Source organism: Trachemys scripta, chromosome 12 (genome assembly GCF_013100865.1).
Source record: "Trachemys scripta elegans isolate TJP31775 chromosome 12, CAS_Tse_1.0, whole genome shotgun sequence".
Lineage (NCBI taxonomy): Eukaryota > Metazoa > Chordata > Testudines > Emydidae > Trachemys > Trachemys scripta.
Genome location: NC_048309.1, coordinates 39,752,674 through 39,767,301, shown reverse-complemented (window position 1 = coordinate 39,767,301; position 14,628 = coordinate 39,752,674). Strand labels below are relative to the sequence as shown.

At 63.0% G+C, this 14,628-nt stretch overlaps 1 protein-coding gene across 1 annotated transcript; it reads right to left on the bottom strand.

The window, feature by feature from the left end:
* Positions 1-208: 208 nt before the first annotated feature.
* SALL2 (spalt like transcription factor 2) lies at positions 209-5,123 on the bottom strand. Its single transcript, XM_034787759.1, is given in 5 exon segments — positions 209-494; positions 878-1,276; positions 1,426-3,399; positions 3,401-3,678; positions 5,000-5,123. Coding segments are annotated over 4 exon segments (2,649 nt in total). The 5' UTR covers positions 5,016-5,123; the 3' UTR covers positions 209-494; positions 878-895.
* Between the last annotated feature and the right edge of the window lie 9,505 nt (positions 5,124-14,628).

Here is a 14,628-nt window from a genome sequence, read left to right as displayed (position 1 = left end):
GGACAGGCCCTGCTGTGTGTGTGTCCCTGCTGCCCCCTGCTGGAGGAAACAAGTGTGTGTGTGTGTGTGTGTGTGTCCGTCCGTCCGTCCGTCCCCGCTGGAGGGGATGAGCCCTGCCGTGTGTGTGATACAGAGAAATGTCTGAATCTCCCTACTCACCTTCCCCTCCCATCCTCTCCCTGGGGAGAATAAGATCCGAGTCTCTGGGGATTTGTCAAACTGCTTTAATGGTGGACGCAGACAAAGTCCCGCTGACCCTGGCCAGAGCGGCTGGGCCTTTGTTCTACACTAGAGGGCGCTTCACTATGGGTTCAGGGTGGCTGGCCCTGGTGGCTGGCCCTGCGCCAGGGGCCTGCCTCCCGTCCAGTCCCCTCTGAGCTACGGTAAAAGTAAAAGACTAAAATGCCACTAAAGTTGCGTGGGGGCCGAGTCCCCGATGCCTGATCTCCCCACAGGGGCTGGTGCCTCTTGCAGCACGCCAGGGCTGGCGCCCCCTGGAGGAGAGAGAGAGAGAGATGGGGTTAGGGGACAGCACTGCTGGACAGAGTGGGGTTGCACAACCCCCCAAACTGATGGCATGACCTCTGACATCTACCCCTCCTAATTGACCTCTGACCCCAAATCCGTCCCACCAAGCAACCTCCTACCCCAGCCCTCTCCCAAGTGACCCCTAGTCTGCCCTGGCCCCCATGTTTTCCATCAACCACCCTCCCAGCTCCCCGCCCCCCAAGAAGTGGCTAAATTGGGGAATGAGCCCCATGGCTGGGAAGGTTGGGGGGATTTCCTGTGTCTCTGGGGCAGCCCTTCATCACAGCTAGGCTGGACTTTGGGGTCAAACTCCTCCTCTTTTTATTCCCCGGGGGAGGAGGGATGTTACCTGCTGAGGACCTGTCGGCTACTTCTCCGCCTTGCCTTGGCTCTCTGGGACAGCCTCCCCTGCAACTGGAAGTCCTCCTGCCGGCTTCTCCTTGGCTTCAGTGGGGGCCGCCTTGCTGGGCGTGGTGGCTGGGCCAAAAAGTACAGGGGTTGCAGTAGAGGAGGAGGGGGTGACGGTGACAGGAGGGCCCCGGCAGGTCTTGGCGGCCAGGCCCCCCCCTGCGATGAAGGCCGTGTACTGGTTCCAGAAGGACAGGGGCCCCACCAGTTGGGTTGGCACATCCCGCGCCAGGAACTCCTGCAGCTTTGCTGCGCCTCCTGGTGCTGCTGGGGCCTCTGGGACCAGACCCCGTCCACGCCGTGCTGTGCTGCAGCTCCACACTGTGCTGCCCAGAGGAACCTGCCACAGGGACAGAGACAGACAGGGGAGCCCATTACATCTCAAGGGAGACCCTGTGTAAAGGCAAGGGCAGATGGGGGAGGTTCGAGCAGGGAGAGAGGCAGGGGACAGGCTTGGGGGGTGGATGGGAGGAGCAGGGGCTCCCTTACCTGGTGGTGGGCTGCCAGGGCGTGCTTACGCAGTGCTGCCCCGTCGGGGAATCCCTCCTTGCAGACCCCACAGGCCAGCGCCACCCCCTCTTTGGCCTGGCTGGCCCGTGGCTCCTCGGCTCCAGCCCCTGCTGCCCCCTCCTCCTCTCCCTCCTGTGCTCTGTCTCCTCCTCCCTCTGCCTTCTGGGTGCTGGGGTCCCCTTCTCCCTCCACGGCGGGTGGGGGGCTCCCTCCCCCAGGAGGCGAGGCGCTGGGATCAGCTGTTCCCCCCACCTCTAGCTTCCCAGCATCCTCCTCTTCCTTGGCATGAGCCGGGGCTGCTTCCTCCTCCGGGCTGGATGCCCCCTCCGAGCCCCCCAGGGCCTTCTCTGTGCTGCTGTCAAGTGAGTCCTCATCGCTGCCTTCCTCCTCCTCCTCCTCCTCATCCGACAGCTCCTCCTCGTCCCTCTGCGGGGCAGGGCCCTCGGGCTGGCGGGGACCCTCCCCCGGGGCAGCAGGGGGCTCGGGCAGCAGGGCCCCATTGGGGATCTGGCCCCCGAGGTGCATGCGGACGTGTTGCTGGAGGCTGACGGCATTGGTGAACTTCTTCTGGCAGATGGGGCAGGAGTTCTGGGCTCGGGCGGCCGGGCTGGCCTTGTGGCCCACGAAGTGCGCCCGCAGGTTGCCCCGGGTGGAGAAGGCCCGGCCACACACCTTGCACTTGAAGGGCCGCTCCCCACCGTGCTGCCCGTAGTGGAGGCGCAGTGCCCGGGGGCAGCTCAGCACCCGCAGGCAGATCACGCACTGGTTGGGCCCCGAGGAGGAAGAGGGCGGCGAGGAGGCCAAGGGAGCCGCTGGGCCGGCTCCGGGTGAGGCCCCCTGTCGGTCGATCTTCTCCACCAGCTGCTGCAGCTTGGAGGTCTCTGAGGGGGAGGCTCCCAGCGGCTCCAGCACGTAGGGGAAGGGGAAGCCGGTGCTGCCTGCCTTGAAGTGGTTGGCCAACAGGGCCCAGCTGGGCAGCTTGCCCAGGGGCACCCGGGCTCCTTCTGCTTCCCTCCCTGGCGGCGTGTTCTCGTCCCCCTTGCCACGCCCCTCGGCTGCTTTCATCAGTACTAGCTTGTTGAAGATGGGCAGGGTCGGAGCGGCAGCCGCACCCCCAGCCGCGGTGCCCGAGAGCAGCGTCAGACTCTCAGTGGCGCTCAGCCCCTTGCGCTCGGGGGGCGCCGCTTCCTCGCCCGGCTCGGCCTTCTCGGGCGGCACCGACATACCGTAGGGCAGCCCGGCGCCGGTCAGCACGTAGTCGAGGTGCTCAGGGACTGGGTGGGGGTTCATCTGGACATGTGGATACTTCTCCCGGTGCCGGTGGAAGTGCACCTTGAGGTTCCCCCGGGTGGTGAAGCGGTTGCCACAGACGTTGCACTTGTAGGGGCGCTCGCCCGTGTGGGAGCGCAGGTGGATCTGCAGGGCACTGTCGCTCCCGAAGACCTTGGCGCAGAAGCGGCACTTGTGCCGACCCCCTGGCTTTTCCTCCAGCCCCGGTTCGGTCCCCCCGGCCCCGTTCTTCTGTCGCAGCAGCCCTGGGGAGGTGGCCTGCTCCAGGCCCCGTGCTGCCCCCAGACACTGGGCGGCCAGGAGCCCCGTGGAGGGGAATGCTGGGGCCAGGATGGGCTCCGCTTTGGGGCCCCTGGCGCTGCCAGGGAAGGGGTGGTAGAGGTGGAAGAAGGTGGGCTTGGGCACCTCTGGGGAGCCCGACACCTGGGTCCTCACCGGCTCGGACTTGATGGAGAAGACAGGCAAGGGGGCCTTGGGCTGGTGGGAGGCCCCTGGGGCTGACTCTGGGGCGGGGGCCGAGGTGGCCGACTGCCCCAGGGAGCCCAGCAACAGCACCTGCCGGCAGATCTCCTCCGTCATCTGCATCTGGTGCAGCTGGCGCTGCTGGAGCACCCGCAGCTCCTCCAGGATCAGGGGGATGTTGAGGTGCCCGGAGTGGGGGGGGGGCAGCTGGCGGAGCCAGGGGCAGTGGCGGTGGAGGAGGGGGCGGCTCCGGGGCCAAGGGGTTGCTGGCCGGAGGAGCCATCTCTGTCTCCATGCCCGGGGGGCTGTCGGGCCGGGGCTCCGAGGAGGAGGAGGAGGAGGAGGAGGAGGAAGAGCCAGCGCTGTCTTGCCCGTTGGCTGAGGAGGAGGAGGAGGGAGGGGGCTGGTTGGGGTGACAGGTGTCCCGGTGGGCAGCCAGCTCCGTGGGGCAGGACAGGGCTGCCTCGTCACTTGTGTCCCCTGTAGAGAGAGAGAGACAGAGGGTCAGACCTTGGGGGAGGGCAATGCCAGGGGAGCCCCCAGCACCCCAGAGCTACTGCAGCTCCCCCAAACCATAGGAGAACCAGAGACATCTCCCATATCTATAGGGGGTGTCCCTACATCCCCCCAAAGCTATAGGGGGCAGAGGAGCCTGCTCCCCTCAAGGCTGCATAAGGGCTGGGGAGATGCCTCCCACCAGTCCCCTCCATGCAGTCCTCCCCCTTCCCCACTCGGAAATCCGCCCGGAACACCGTGCCCAGCTGGCTTTCCCCGCACGGTGCCCCCTGACTCCACGCACCCCCACCCCCCACCGGCACAAGAGAGTCCGGGGAGGGGGGTCAGGTCCCAAGCTGAGAGGGAGACAGTGCAGGGTTCTCCTTTCCCCAGCGTGTAAATCAGGAGTAACCCTATTGGGACACATGAAACACATGGACAGACTGACAGATGGCACAGGGGAGGGATGGACAGACAGACAGACTGAGGGTGCAGGATATGGACGGACAAACAGACAGAAAGGTGCAGGGGACAATCAGACACAGAGGGTGCAGGGGAGGTAGGGCTGGACAGACATGGGCGCATGGATGCACAGACAGACAGAGGGTGCACGGGATGGACAGACAGAGGCTGCAGGGGTCAGACAGACACTCGGTGCAGGGGAGGGAGGGATGGACAGACAGACATAGGGGCACAGGGGAGGCACGGACAGACAGAAAGGTGCAGGGAACAGACAGACACACACAGGGTGTAGGGGATGGACGGACGGGCGCAGGGAACACACGGACAGACAGAGGGCGCAGGGAACACACGGACAGACAGAAAGGTGCAGGGGACGGACAGACACACAGAGGCTGCAGGGGACGCACGGACAGACACAGGGGGTGTAGGGGACGCACGGACACACAGAGGCTGCAGGGGACGGACGGACAGACACAGGGGGTGTAAGGGACGGACAGACACACAGAGGCTGCAGGGGACGCACGGACAGACACAGGGGGTGTAGGGGACGCACGGACAGACACGGGGTGTAAGGGACGGACAGACACGCAGAGGCTGCAGGATGCGGACGGACAGACAGAGGGTGCAGGTAATACGCGGACGGACAGACAGAAAGGTGCAGGGGACAGACAGACACACAGAGGCTGCAGGGGTGGTAGGGATGGACAGACATGGGCGCACGGATGCACAGACGGACAGAGGGTGCATGGACGCACGGACAGAGGCCGGACGAGCCGCCCCCCTTCGGGCGGCGGAGGAGGCCCGGGACCGGTCCCAGCGGGCGGGCCGAGGGGCAGTACCGCACCTGCGGGCTCCGCCATGGCCCGTGTCCCCGGGCGCTGGAGCTGCGGGCGCGGGGCGGTCCGGGCGCGGGGCCTGCGCACTCCGGGCAGAGGAGAAGGAGGATGCGGGGGGAGGAAGCAGGAGGAGGGAGCGGATGTAGGGAGGAGCCGGAGCGGATCCGACCCGCCGGGGCTGCAGGGACCTCTGGTGTCCGGAGTCCGGGGCGGCGAGCCCGGGGCCGGCGCTGCGGGCGCCCAGACTCACGGGGATCCCGCTCCGTGTGGAGTCCAGCCGGGATCCCTGCGCCCCGATCCCAGCCGGGGGTCCCTGCGCCCCGACGCCCGGGGGGTCCCCAAGTCCAGCTGAGGGTCCCCGAGCTCCAAGCCCAGACGTGGGTCCCTGTGCCTCAAATCCAGCCAGGGGTCCCTGCGCCCTCATATAGGGAGGGCGGGGGGGGGTGTCCCTGCACCCTGTAGATCCCAGCTGCGGGTCCCTGCCCCTCCTAAAGAACCGGGATCCCTGCTCCCTGATACTCCCCCATGCCCGGGGCAGCTGCACCCAGGGCACACTAGTACTGAACAACGGCTGACTTCCTCGCTTTTACCCTAGAATCATACAATAAACCAACGGGCACATCAATATTGTACCCACATTTCCGTCTGTAGCATAGAGAGCAGCCCAAACAAGTCATTGTACGCTCGCTTAGTTTGTACTGACTTCCATAGGCTCCTTCTGGAGCCTGTTGTAAAACTAGGCTGATCTCTGGCTGAGCTGACGTACCCCCTGGAAGATCTGTGTACCCCCGGGGCTCCAAGCACTGCCCGAGGCCAAGCCAGCAGGTGTGGGGATAACCTGGGGACCCAGAAGCTGGGTGAATTGGCGTGGCTTCCTTCACACAGGTTTACCCCAGCCCGGGATCCAGCCCCGCTGGTTCCGGAGCAGCAGGAGTCCGTGTACACAGTGGGGGCTTCAGGCCTGCGGGGCCCTGCTGCTTGGCACCAGACAGACACAGGGGGAGCCGGACTGGGGGGGCTGTCCCTGACATGTTTGCTCTGACCAGCCGCCCCACCAGGGAGCCCCGGCCCGTTTCTCTGGCTCCCTCGGCCGCAGCCAAAGTCCCAAAAAGAAAAAACCCCAAACTCAACAGAAGAGAAGATTTCCAGGGCTCACAGGGTTACCTAGCAACCGCACAAAGGGTCCCGAGGGGGCTGGGAAAGGACCGGCGCTGCACAGAGTGGGGAAGAGACAGACAGACGGACAGATGGTGTATGGAGATGGGTGGGTGGGTGGGTGGGTGGATGGATGGACAGGTAGAAAAGTGTGTAGGAGACGACAGACTTATAGATTGTGAGCATGGGGATATACAGAGGAGGGGTGTGTATGGGGCTAGATAGATGAGGGGGTGCAGGGGACAGATGAGGGGGTGCAGGGGGATACATAGCTAGATGGGGTTCTAGAGGACAGATGAGGGGGTGCAGGAGAAGATGAAGGGGTGCCAGGGGATACATAGATGAGGGGTGGGGAGCAACATAAGAGGGGGGCAAGGGGGGTATACAGAAGAGGGGGTGAAGAGAACAGATGAGGGGTCCATAGCTAGAAGAGGGGGTTCAGGGGACAGATGCGGGGTGCAGGACAGATGAGGAGGTGCGGGGGATACATAGCTAGATGGGGTGCAGGGGACAGAGGAGAAGGTGCTGGGAACGGGACAGAGCAGAGGGTTCAGGGGACAGAGGACAGACGTGGGGTGCAGGGGACAGGTGCGGGGGTGCAGGGGATACATAGCTAGATGAGGTGCAGGGGGCAGAGAAGGGCGTGCTGGAGACAGGGGACAGAGGAAGGGGTTCAGGGGACAGAGGATGGGTTCAGGGGACAGATGTGAGGTGCAGGGGATACATAGCTAGATGGGGTGCCGGAGGACCGATGAGGGGGTTCAGGGGACAGATGTGGGATGCAGAGGACAGAAGAAGGGTGGAGGGGAGAGATGAGGGGGTGCAGGGAGAGATAGCTAGATGCGGTGCAGGGGACAGATGTGGGGTGCAGGGGACAGATGAGGGGTTCAGGGGCAGATGAGGGATGCAGGGGACAGATGCAGCGGTTCAGATGACAGATGAGGGGGTTCAGGTGACAGGGGAAAGAGGAGGGGTGCAGGAGACAGAGGACGGGTGAAGGGGACAGATGCGAGGTGCAGAGGAGAGATGCGGGGTGTAGGGGATACATAGCTAGATGGGTGCCAGAGGACTGAAGAGGGGGTGTCAGGGGAGAGATGAGAGGTGCAGGGGAGAGATGAGGGGTGTAGGGGCTACATAGCTAGATGGGGTGCTGGAAGACTGATGAGGGGGTTCAGGGGACAGAGGAGGGGTTCAGGGGACAGAGGAGGGGTGAAAAGGACAGATGCAGGGTGAAGGGGAAAGATGAGGGGTCCAAGGGAGAGGGACAGAGGAGGGGTGCAGGGGAGAGATGATGGGTGCAGGGGATACATAGCTAGATGGGGTGCCAGAGGACCCATGAGCGTGTTCAGGGGACAGATGCGGGGTGCAGGGGAGCGATGAGGGGTGCAGGGGATACATAGCTAGATGGGGTGCTGGAGGACCCATGCGGGGGTTCAGGGGAGAGATGCGGGGAGCAGGGAACAGAGGAGGGGTGCAGGGGATACATAGCTAAATGGGTGCAGGAGGACGCATGTGGGGGTGTCAGGAGACAGATACGGAGTGCAGGAGGAGATGAGTGGTACAGGGATACATAGCTAGATGTGGGGGCCGGACAACCCATGAAGGGGTTCAGGGGAGAGATGCGGGGTGAAGGGGACAGATGAGGAGTGCAGGGGATATGTAGCTAGATGGGTGCCAGAGGACCCATGAGGGGGTTCAGAGGACAGATGCGGGAGCAGGGGATAGATGCGGGGTGCAGTGGAGAGAGATGAGGGGTGCAGGGGATACATAGATAGATGGGTGCCGGAGGACCCAGGAGGGAGTGTCAGAGGAGAGATAAGGGGTGCAGGGGAGAGATAGCTAGATGGGGTGCCGGAGGACTGATGAGGGGGTTCAGGGTACAGAGGAGCGGTGCAGGGGACAGATGCAGGGTGAAGGGGACAGATGGGGGTACAGGGGAGAGATGTGGGGTTCAGGGGATACATAGCTTGCTGGTTGCCGGAGGACCCATGAGGGGGTGTCAGGGGACAGATGCAGGGAGCAGGGGGAGATGAGGGTGCAGTGGATACATAGTTAGATAGCTTGCCAGAGGACTGATGAGGGGGTTCAGGAGAGAGATGAGGGGTGCAGGGGATACATAGCTAGATGGCGTGCCGGAGGACTGATGAGGGGGTTCAGGGGAGAGATGCGGGTGCAGGGGAAAGATGCGGGGTGCAGGGGAGAGATCAGTGGTACAGGGGCTACGTAGCTAGATGTATGCCGGAGGACCCATGAGGGGGTGACAGGGGAGAGATGAAGGGTGCAGGGGAGAGAGGAGGGGTGCAGGAGAAAGATGGGGGGTGAAGGGGAGAGGGGACAGATGCCAGGTGAACGGGACAGATACAGGGTGCAGGGGATACCTAGCAAGATGGGGTGCCAGAGGACCCATGAGCTAAATGGGTGCAGGAGGACGCATGTGGGGGTGTCAGGAGACAGATACGGAGTTCAGGAGGAGATGAGTGGTACAGGGGATACATAGCTAGATGTGGGGGCCGGACAACCCATGAAGGGGTTCAGGGGACAGATGCGAGGTGCAGGGGATACAGAGCAAGATGGGTGCCGGAGGACCAATGAGGGGGTTCAGGGGAGTGATGTGTGGTGCAGGGGAGAGATGAAGGGTGCAGGGGATTCATAGCTAGATGGGTGCCGAAGGACCAATGAGGGGGTTCAGGGGCGAGAGGGGACAGATGAGGGGTGCAGGGGATACATAGCTAGATGGGTACCAGAGAACCCATGAGGGGGTTCAGAGGACAGATGCGGGAGCAGGGGATAGATGCGCGGTGCAGTGGAGAGAGATGAGGGGTGCAGGGGATATATATCTAGATGGGCTGCCGGAGGACCGCTGAGGGGGTTCAGGGAACAGATGCGGGGTGCAGGGGATAGATGCAGGGTACAGAGGAGGGGTGCAGGGAATAGGGGACAGATGCAGGTTGAAGGGGACAGATGCAGGGAGCAGAGGAGGGGTGCGGGGTGCAGGGGATACATAGCTAGATGAGTGCCGGAGGACCCATGAGGTTGTGTCGGGAGACAGATGCAGGGTGTAGGGGGAGAAGAGAGGTACAGGGGAGAGATGCGGGGTGCAGGGGACAGAGGAGGGGTGCAGGGGATACATAGCGAGATGGGCGCCGGAGGACCCATGAGGGAGTGTCGGAGGACATATGCGGGGTGCAGGGGAGAGATGAGGGGTGCAGGGGATACATAGCTAGATGGGGTGCCGGAGGACTGATGAGGGGGTTCAGGGGACAGAGGTGGGGTGAAGGGGACAGATGAGGGGTTCAGGAGAGGGGGCAGAGGAGGGGTGCAGGGAATAGGGGACAGATGCAGGTTGAAGGGGACAGATGCGGGGAGCAGAGGAGGGGTGCAGGGGATACATAGCTAGATAAGTGCTGGAGGACCCATGAGGGGGTTCAGGGGACAGATGCAGGGAGCCGGGGACAGAGGAGGGTTTAGGGGATATATAGCTAGATGGGGTGCCGGAGGACCCATGAGGGGGTTCAGGGGAGTGATAGGGGGTACAGGGGACAGAGGAGGGGTACAGGGGATACATAGCGAGATGGGCGCCGGAGGACCCATGAGGGAGTGTCGGGGGACATATGCAGGGTGCAGGGGAGAGATGAGGGGTGCAGGGGAGATATAGCTAGATGGGGTGCCGGAGAACTGCTGAGGGGTTTCAGGGGACAGAGGAGGGGTTGAGGGGAGAGATGCGGGGTGAAGGGGAGAGATGAGGGGTGAAGGGCACAGGGGACAGATGTGGGGTGAAGGGGACAGATGTGGGGTTCAGGGGAGGGGGCAGAGGAGGGGTGCAGGGGAGAGATGAGGGGGTTCAGGGGACAGATGCAGGTTGAAGGGGATAGATGCGGGGAGCAGAGGAGAGATACGGGGTGCAGGGGATTCATAGCTAGCTGCATGCAGGAGGACCCATGAGGGGGTGTCAGGAGACAGATGCTGGGTGCAGGGGGAGATGAGGGGTACAGGGGATACATAGCTACATGGGTGCCGGAGGACCCATGAGGGGGTTCAGGGGGGTGATGAGGGGTGCAGGGGACAGTGGAGGGGTGCAGGGGATACATAGCTAGATGGGGTGCCGGAGGACCCATGAGGTTGTGTCGGGAGACAGATGCGGGGTACAGGGNGAGGGGTTCAGGGGAGGGGGCAGAGGAGGGGTGCAGGGGAGAGATGAGGTGGTGCAGGCGAGATATGAGTGGTGCATGGTACAGAGGAGGGGTGCAGGGGATAGGTGACAGATGTAGGGTGAAGGGGAGAGATGCGGCGTGCAGGGGATACATAGTTAGGTGGGTGCCAGAGGACCCATGAGGGGGTGTCAGGGGAGAGATGCGGGGTGTAGGGGAGAGATGAGGGGTGCAGGGGGATACATAGCTAGATGGGTGCCGGAGAAGCCATGATAGGTTCAGGGGAGAGATGTGGGGAGCAGGGGATAGAGGAGAGGTGCAGGGGGATACATAGCTAGATGGGTGCCGGAGGACCCATGAAGGGGTGTCGGAAGACAGATGCGGGATGCAGGGCGAGATGAGGGGTACAGGGGATACATAGCTAGATGGGTTCTGGAGGACCGATGAGGGGGTGTCAGGGGAGAGATGGGGGTACAGGAGGAAGAGGAGGGGTGCAGGGGATAGATGCAGGGTGAAGGAGGCAGATGCAGGGTGCAGAGGAGAGATGCGGGGTGCTGGGGATACATAGCTGGGTGCCGGAGGACCGATGAGGGGGTGTCTGGGGAAAGATGCGGGGTGCAGGGGAGAGATGAGAGGTCTAGGTGATACATAGCTAGATCAGTGCCGGAGGACCCATGAGGGGGTTCAGGGAACAGAAGCGGGGAGCAGGGGAGAGATGATGGGTGCAGGGAATACATAGCTAAATGGGTGCTGGAGGACCCATGAGGGGGTGTCAGGCGACAGATGTGGGGTGCAGGGGGAGATGAGAGGTACAGAGGATACATAGCTAGATGGGGTTCAGGGGATAGATGCGGGGTTCAGGGAGAGAAGAGGGGTGGAAGGGATACAGAGCTAGATGGGGTGCCGGAGGACCCATGCAGGGGTTCAGGGAAGAGATGCGGGGAGCAGGGGACAGTGGAGGGGTGCAGTGGATACATAGCTAGATGGGTGCCGGAGGACCCATGAGGGGGTGTCGGGAGACAGATGTGGGATGCAGGGAGAGATGAGGGGTGCAGGTAATACATAGCTAGATGGGTGCTGGAGGACCCATGAGGTTGTGTCAGGGGAGAGAGGAGGGGTGCAGGGGATTCATAGCTAGATGGGTGCTGGAGGACCCATGAGGGAGTTCAGGGGAGAGATGCGGGTGCAGCAGAGAGATGAGGGGTGCAGAGGAGAGATGCGGGGTGCAGGGGATACCTAGCTCGATGGGGTGCTGGAGGACTGATGAGTGGGTTCAGCGGACAGATGCGGGGTGCAGGGGAGAGATGAGGGGTGAAGAGGAAAGATGAGGGGTGAAGGGGACAGGGGACAGAAGTGAGGTGAAGGGGACAGATGAGTGGTGCAGGGGATAGATATCTAGATGTGGTGCCGGAGGATTGATGAGGGGGTTCAGGGGACAGATGCGGGGTGTAGGGGACAGATGAGGTGTGCAGGGGATATATAGCTAGATGGGTGCCAGAGGACCTATGAGGGGGTTCAGAGGAGAGATGCGTAGTTCATGGGATAGATGTGGGGTGCATGGGAGAGATGAGGGGTGCAGGTGATACATAGCTAGATGGGGTGCCGGAGCACCGATGAGGGGGGTCAGGGGATAGATGCGGGGTGCAGCGGACAGATGAGGGGTGAAGGGGAGACATAGCGAGATGGGGGGGCCGGAGGACCCATGAGGTGGTTCAGGGGACAGGTGATTTGGCCCAGGGGGCACAGCCCGTGGGAGTTGTAGTCTTTCGCGACTTTCACGTAGTTTGCGAAGTCCCCTGTCCCGCCTGCCCGGCCACCCCGGCCTCCGGCACCACCTGGCGCCCCGCGGCTGCCGGCAGCACCTGCCGCCCCCTGCCCCCCCGGCACCCACCGTTCTCGGAGGCTGTGGACCCGTCGCAGTCCGAAATGAGCTGCTGGGGTTTGCGCTGCTTGCGGCGAGACATCCCCACGGGGCGCGGGCCGGCACCCCTGGGTGCACCGCCGGCTCGGGAGCCAGTGGGCACCGGGACGCTCCCGGGCGGGGTCTCGCCCCCCTCCCCGGAGCATGGACACGCCCCCTCCTTTGCGCCCCTCACTGGCAAGGCGAAGCCCTAATCCGGCCGGTCACTCGGGTCTCCTTTGTGCTCCTTAACCCCTTCCTGCCTGGCAGGCCCGCGCTGGGATGGGGTGGTGATTACCCAGGGCCGGCCAGGCCCACAGCTGCGGCCTTGGGGCTGGTTCTACAGCGAGCCCGGGCCTGGGGCTGAGTTGCAGCTGCCTCTGGGGTGGGGCAGGGGGACGTTGAACAGCTGCACTCTGGAGGGGTGGCCAGGCAGTGCTGTGTCCCCGCTAAGCCAGGCAGAGCAGGGGTGAGGATGGGAAATGAAGGCGCTGCCCGTAGGCAGGTGAACCTGCGGGCAGAACTTGGCAGGACGCGATTTGGGATTGAACCAGGGCACGGGCGTTAATACCCCAATTCGGGTAAACACAGCATCCCTTTACTGCTCACCAAATGGGCAGAACTTCCCCAAACATGCCCCCCCGGGGCACTGGGGCATTGGGGTCAGCACTGACCGCCCCAGAGGGCGCCCCCTACTGAGCCCCTCAGCCCACGCCCTGCAGCAGAGCCCCCATACCCAGCACATGCCCCCTCCCTCCTCCAGCCCTGTCCTTTCCCCCCGTCCCCGCTCTCCTCCACCCCCATTACACCCTTCCTTCCTCTTTCTTCCCTTTTCTTTTCACCTCTTCCCCGTGGCCTCCTGACCTCCCCGAGCACCACAAAAGCCCAGGCCTCGGCAGAGCCGGCGCTGCGGGAATGTTAATGAAGCCGCAGCACAAAGGGGGAAAAGACTTCGAAAAAACCCTCAGAAAGGGCCCCTTTGAGACAGGCTCGCTGCTGTGTGTGGCTCAGTGGGGAGGGGTTGGGGGGGATGGTGGTGGTGGGGGGGCTCTGAGAACCTCTCAACATGCTGCCTATAGGAGCCATGCCTGCCCCCTTCCATTCATGCAGCTGAGAGGAGACTCATGCACTGGGGCTGAAGAAAGGGGGAGGGGATGCTTAGGGCGTGTGGGGCTGTGTCCCCTGCAGGGCCCCCTCCCTGTATAAAGGGGGTGCAGGGTGTGTGTGGGGGGGCTGCATTTACCATAGGGCCAGGCTTTCTGTGTAAATGGGGTCCAGGGTGGGGGGGGGGCTGCATTCACCATTGGCCCTGGCTTTCCGTGTAGATGGGGGTGCAGGGGGGGCTGTGTTTCCATAGGGCACCACTCCCTGTGTTAAGCGGGCACTGGGAGAGGGGGAGGGTCTCCCATGGACTTTAATCCTTATCCCTTCCTGCCCAGTCCAGCCTCCCTGACACATGCATGGAAGCTAAGCTCCTGAAGTCCATAGAGTGATGTTCTCTGCCCCCCAGGGGTGTAGCTGGCCCATGTGTTTGTGGGCATGTGTGGGGAGTTTCAGCTCCACCAGGGCACTGCTGGGGGTGGGTGGGCACGAGGGCACAGACAGGGACCATGCTCCTCCCCCAACCCCTTTGTAAATAGCTGAGCAAAAGCGGGGCACTGGTTTTCAAAAGTGGCCCCCAGTTTTTGGTGCCTGGCTTGAGAAGTTTCCTAGGACCTGAGCGGCCCCTGAGGGGCCCTATTGGGGAGCTGCCAGCTGTGGCCCCCGGTGCCTAGAAGTGTCTGAAAATACAGGTCCTCACAGCTATGAGCACAGAACGCCCCCAGTCCTGCTGTTGGGCTGAGCCAAGGGGCCCAGAGGCAGCTCTAGCCCTCTGACCCCATTCATCCCCTTGGATCTGTCCCTGGCCCCCTCCCTGCATCCCTGGGCAGAGTTAACACCTCCCAGCGCCTCACACCCAGCCCAACGCAGCTCCCCTTGAATGCACAAAGACAAGGGGCATGTCACGAGGCCAGTGGACTGGGGGAAAGAGGAGACAGCAGGCTGCACCCCAGCCCATGCTGGGGAGTGGGGGGTCTCTGGAGGGCATACCCAGCCAAATTGTCTGGCCCCAGGAAACCCCAGGGCCTGAAGAGAAGAGTCAGAAGAGAGAGAGGAACTCAGATACTGTGTGTCTGTGTGTGTGTGTGTGTAAGTGTGAGAGAGAGAGAGTGTGTGAGTGTGTGAGTGGGGGGGCAGCGAGATAGAGAGAGAGAATGTGGGACAGATCCTGAGATGGCCGACTGACACCAGCCGGGGGTCTGTCCCCATTGGCTCCAATGGAGCTGCGGCCGACTGACACCAGCTGGGGGATCTGTCCCCATTGGCTCCAATGGAGCTGCGGCCGACTGACACCAGCTGGGGGATCTGTCCCTATTGGCTCCAATGGAGCTGC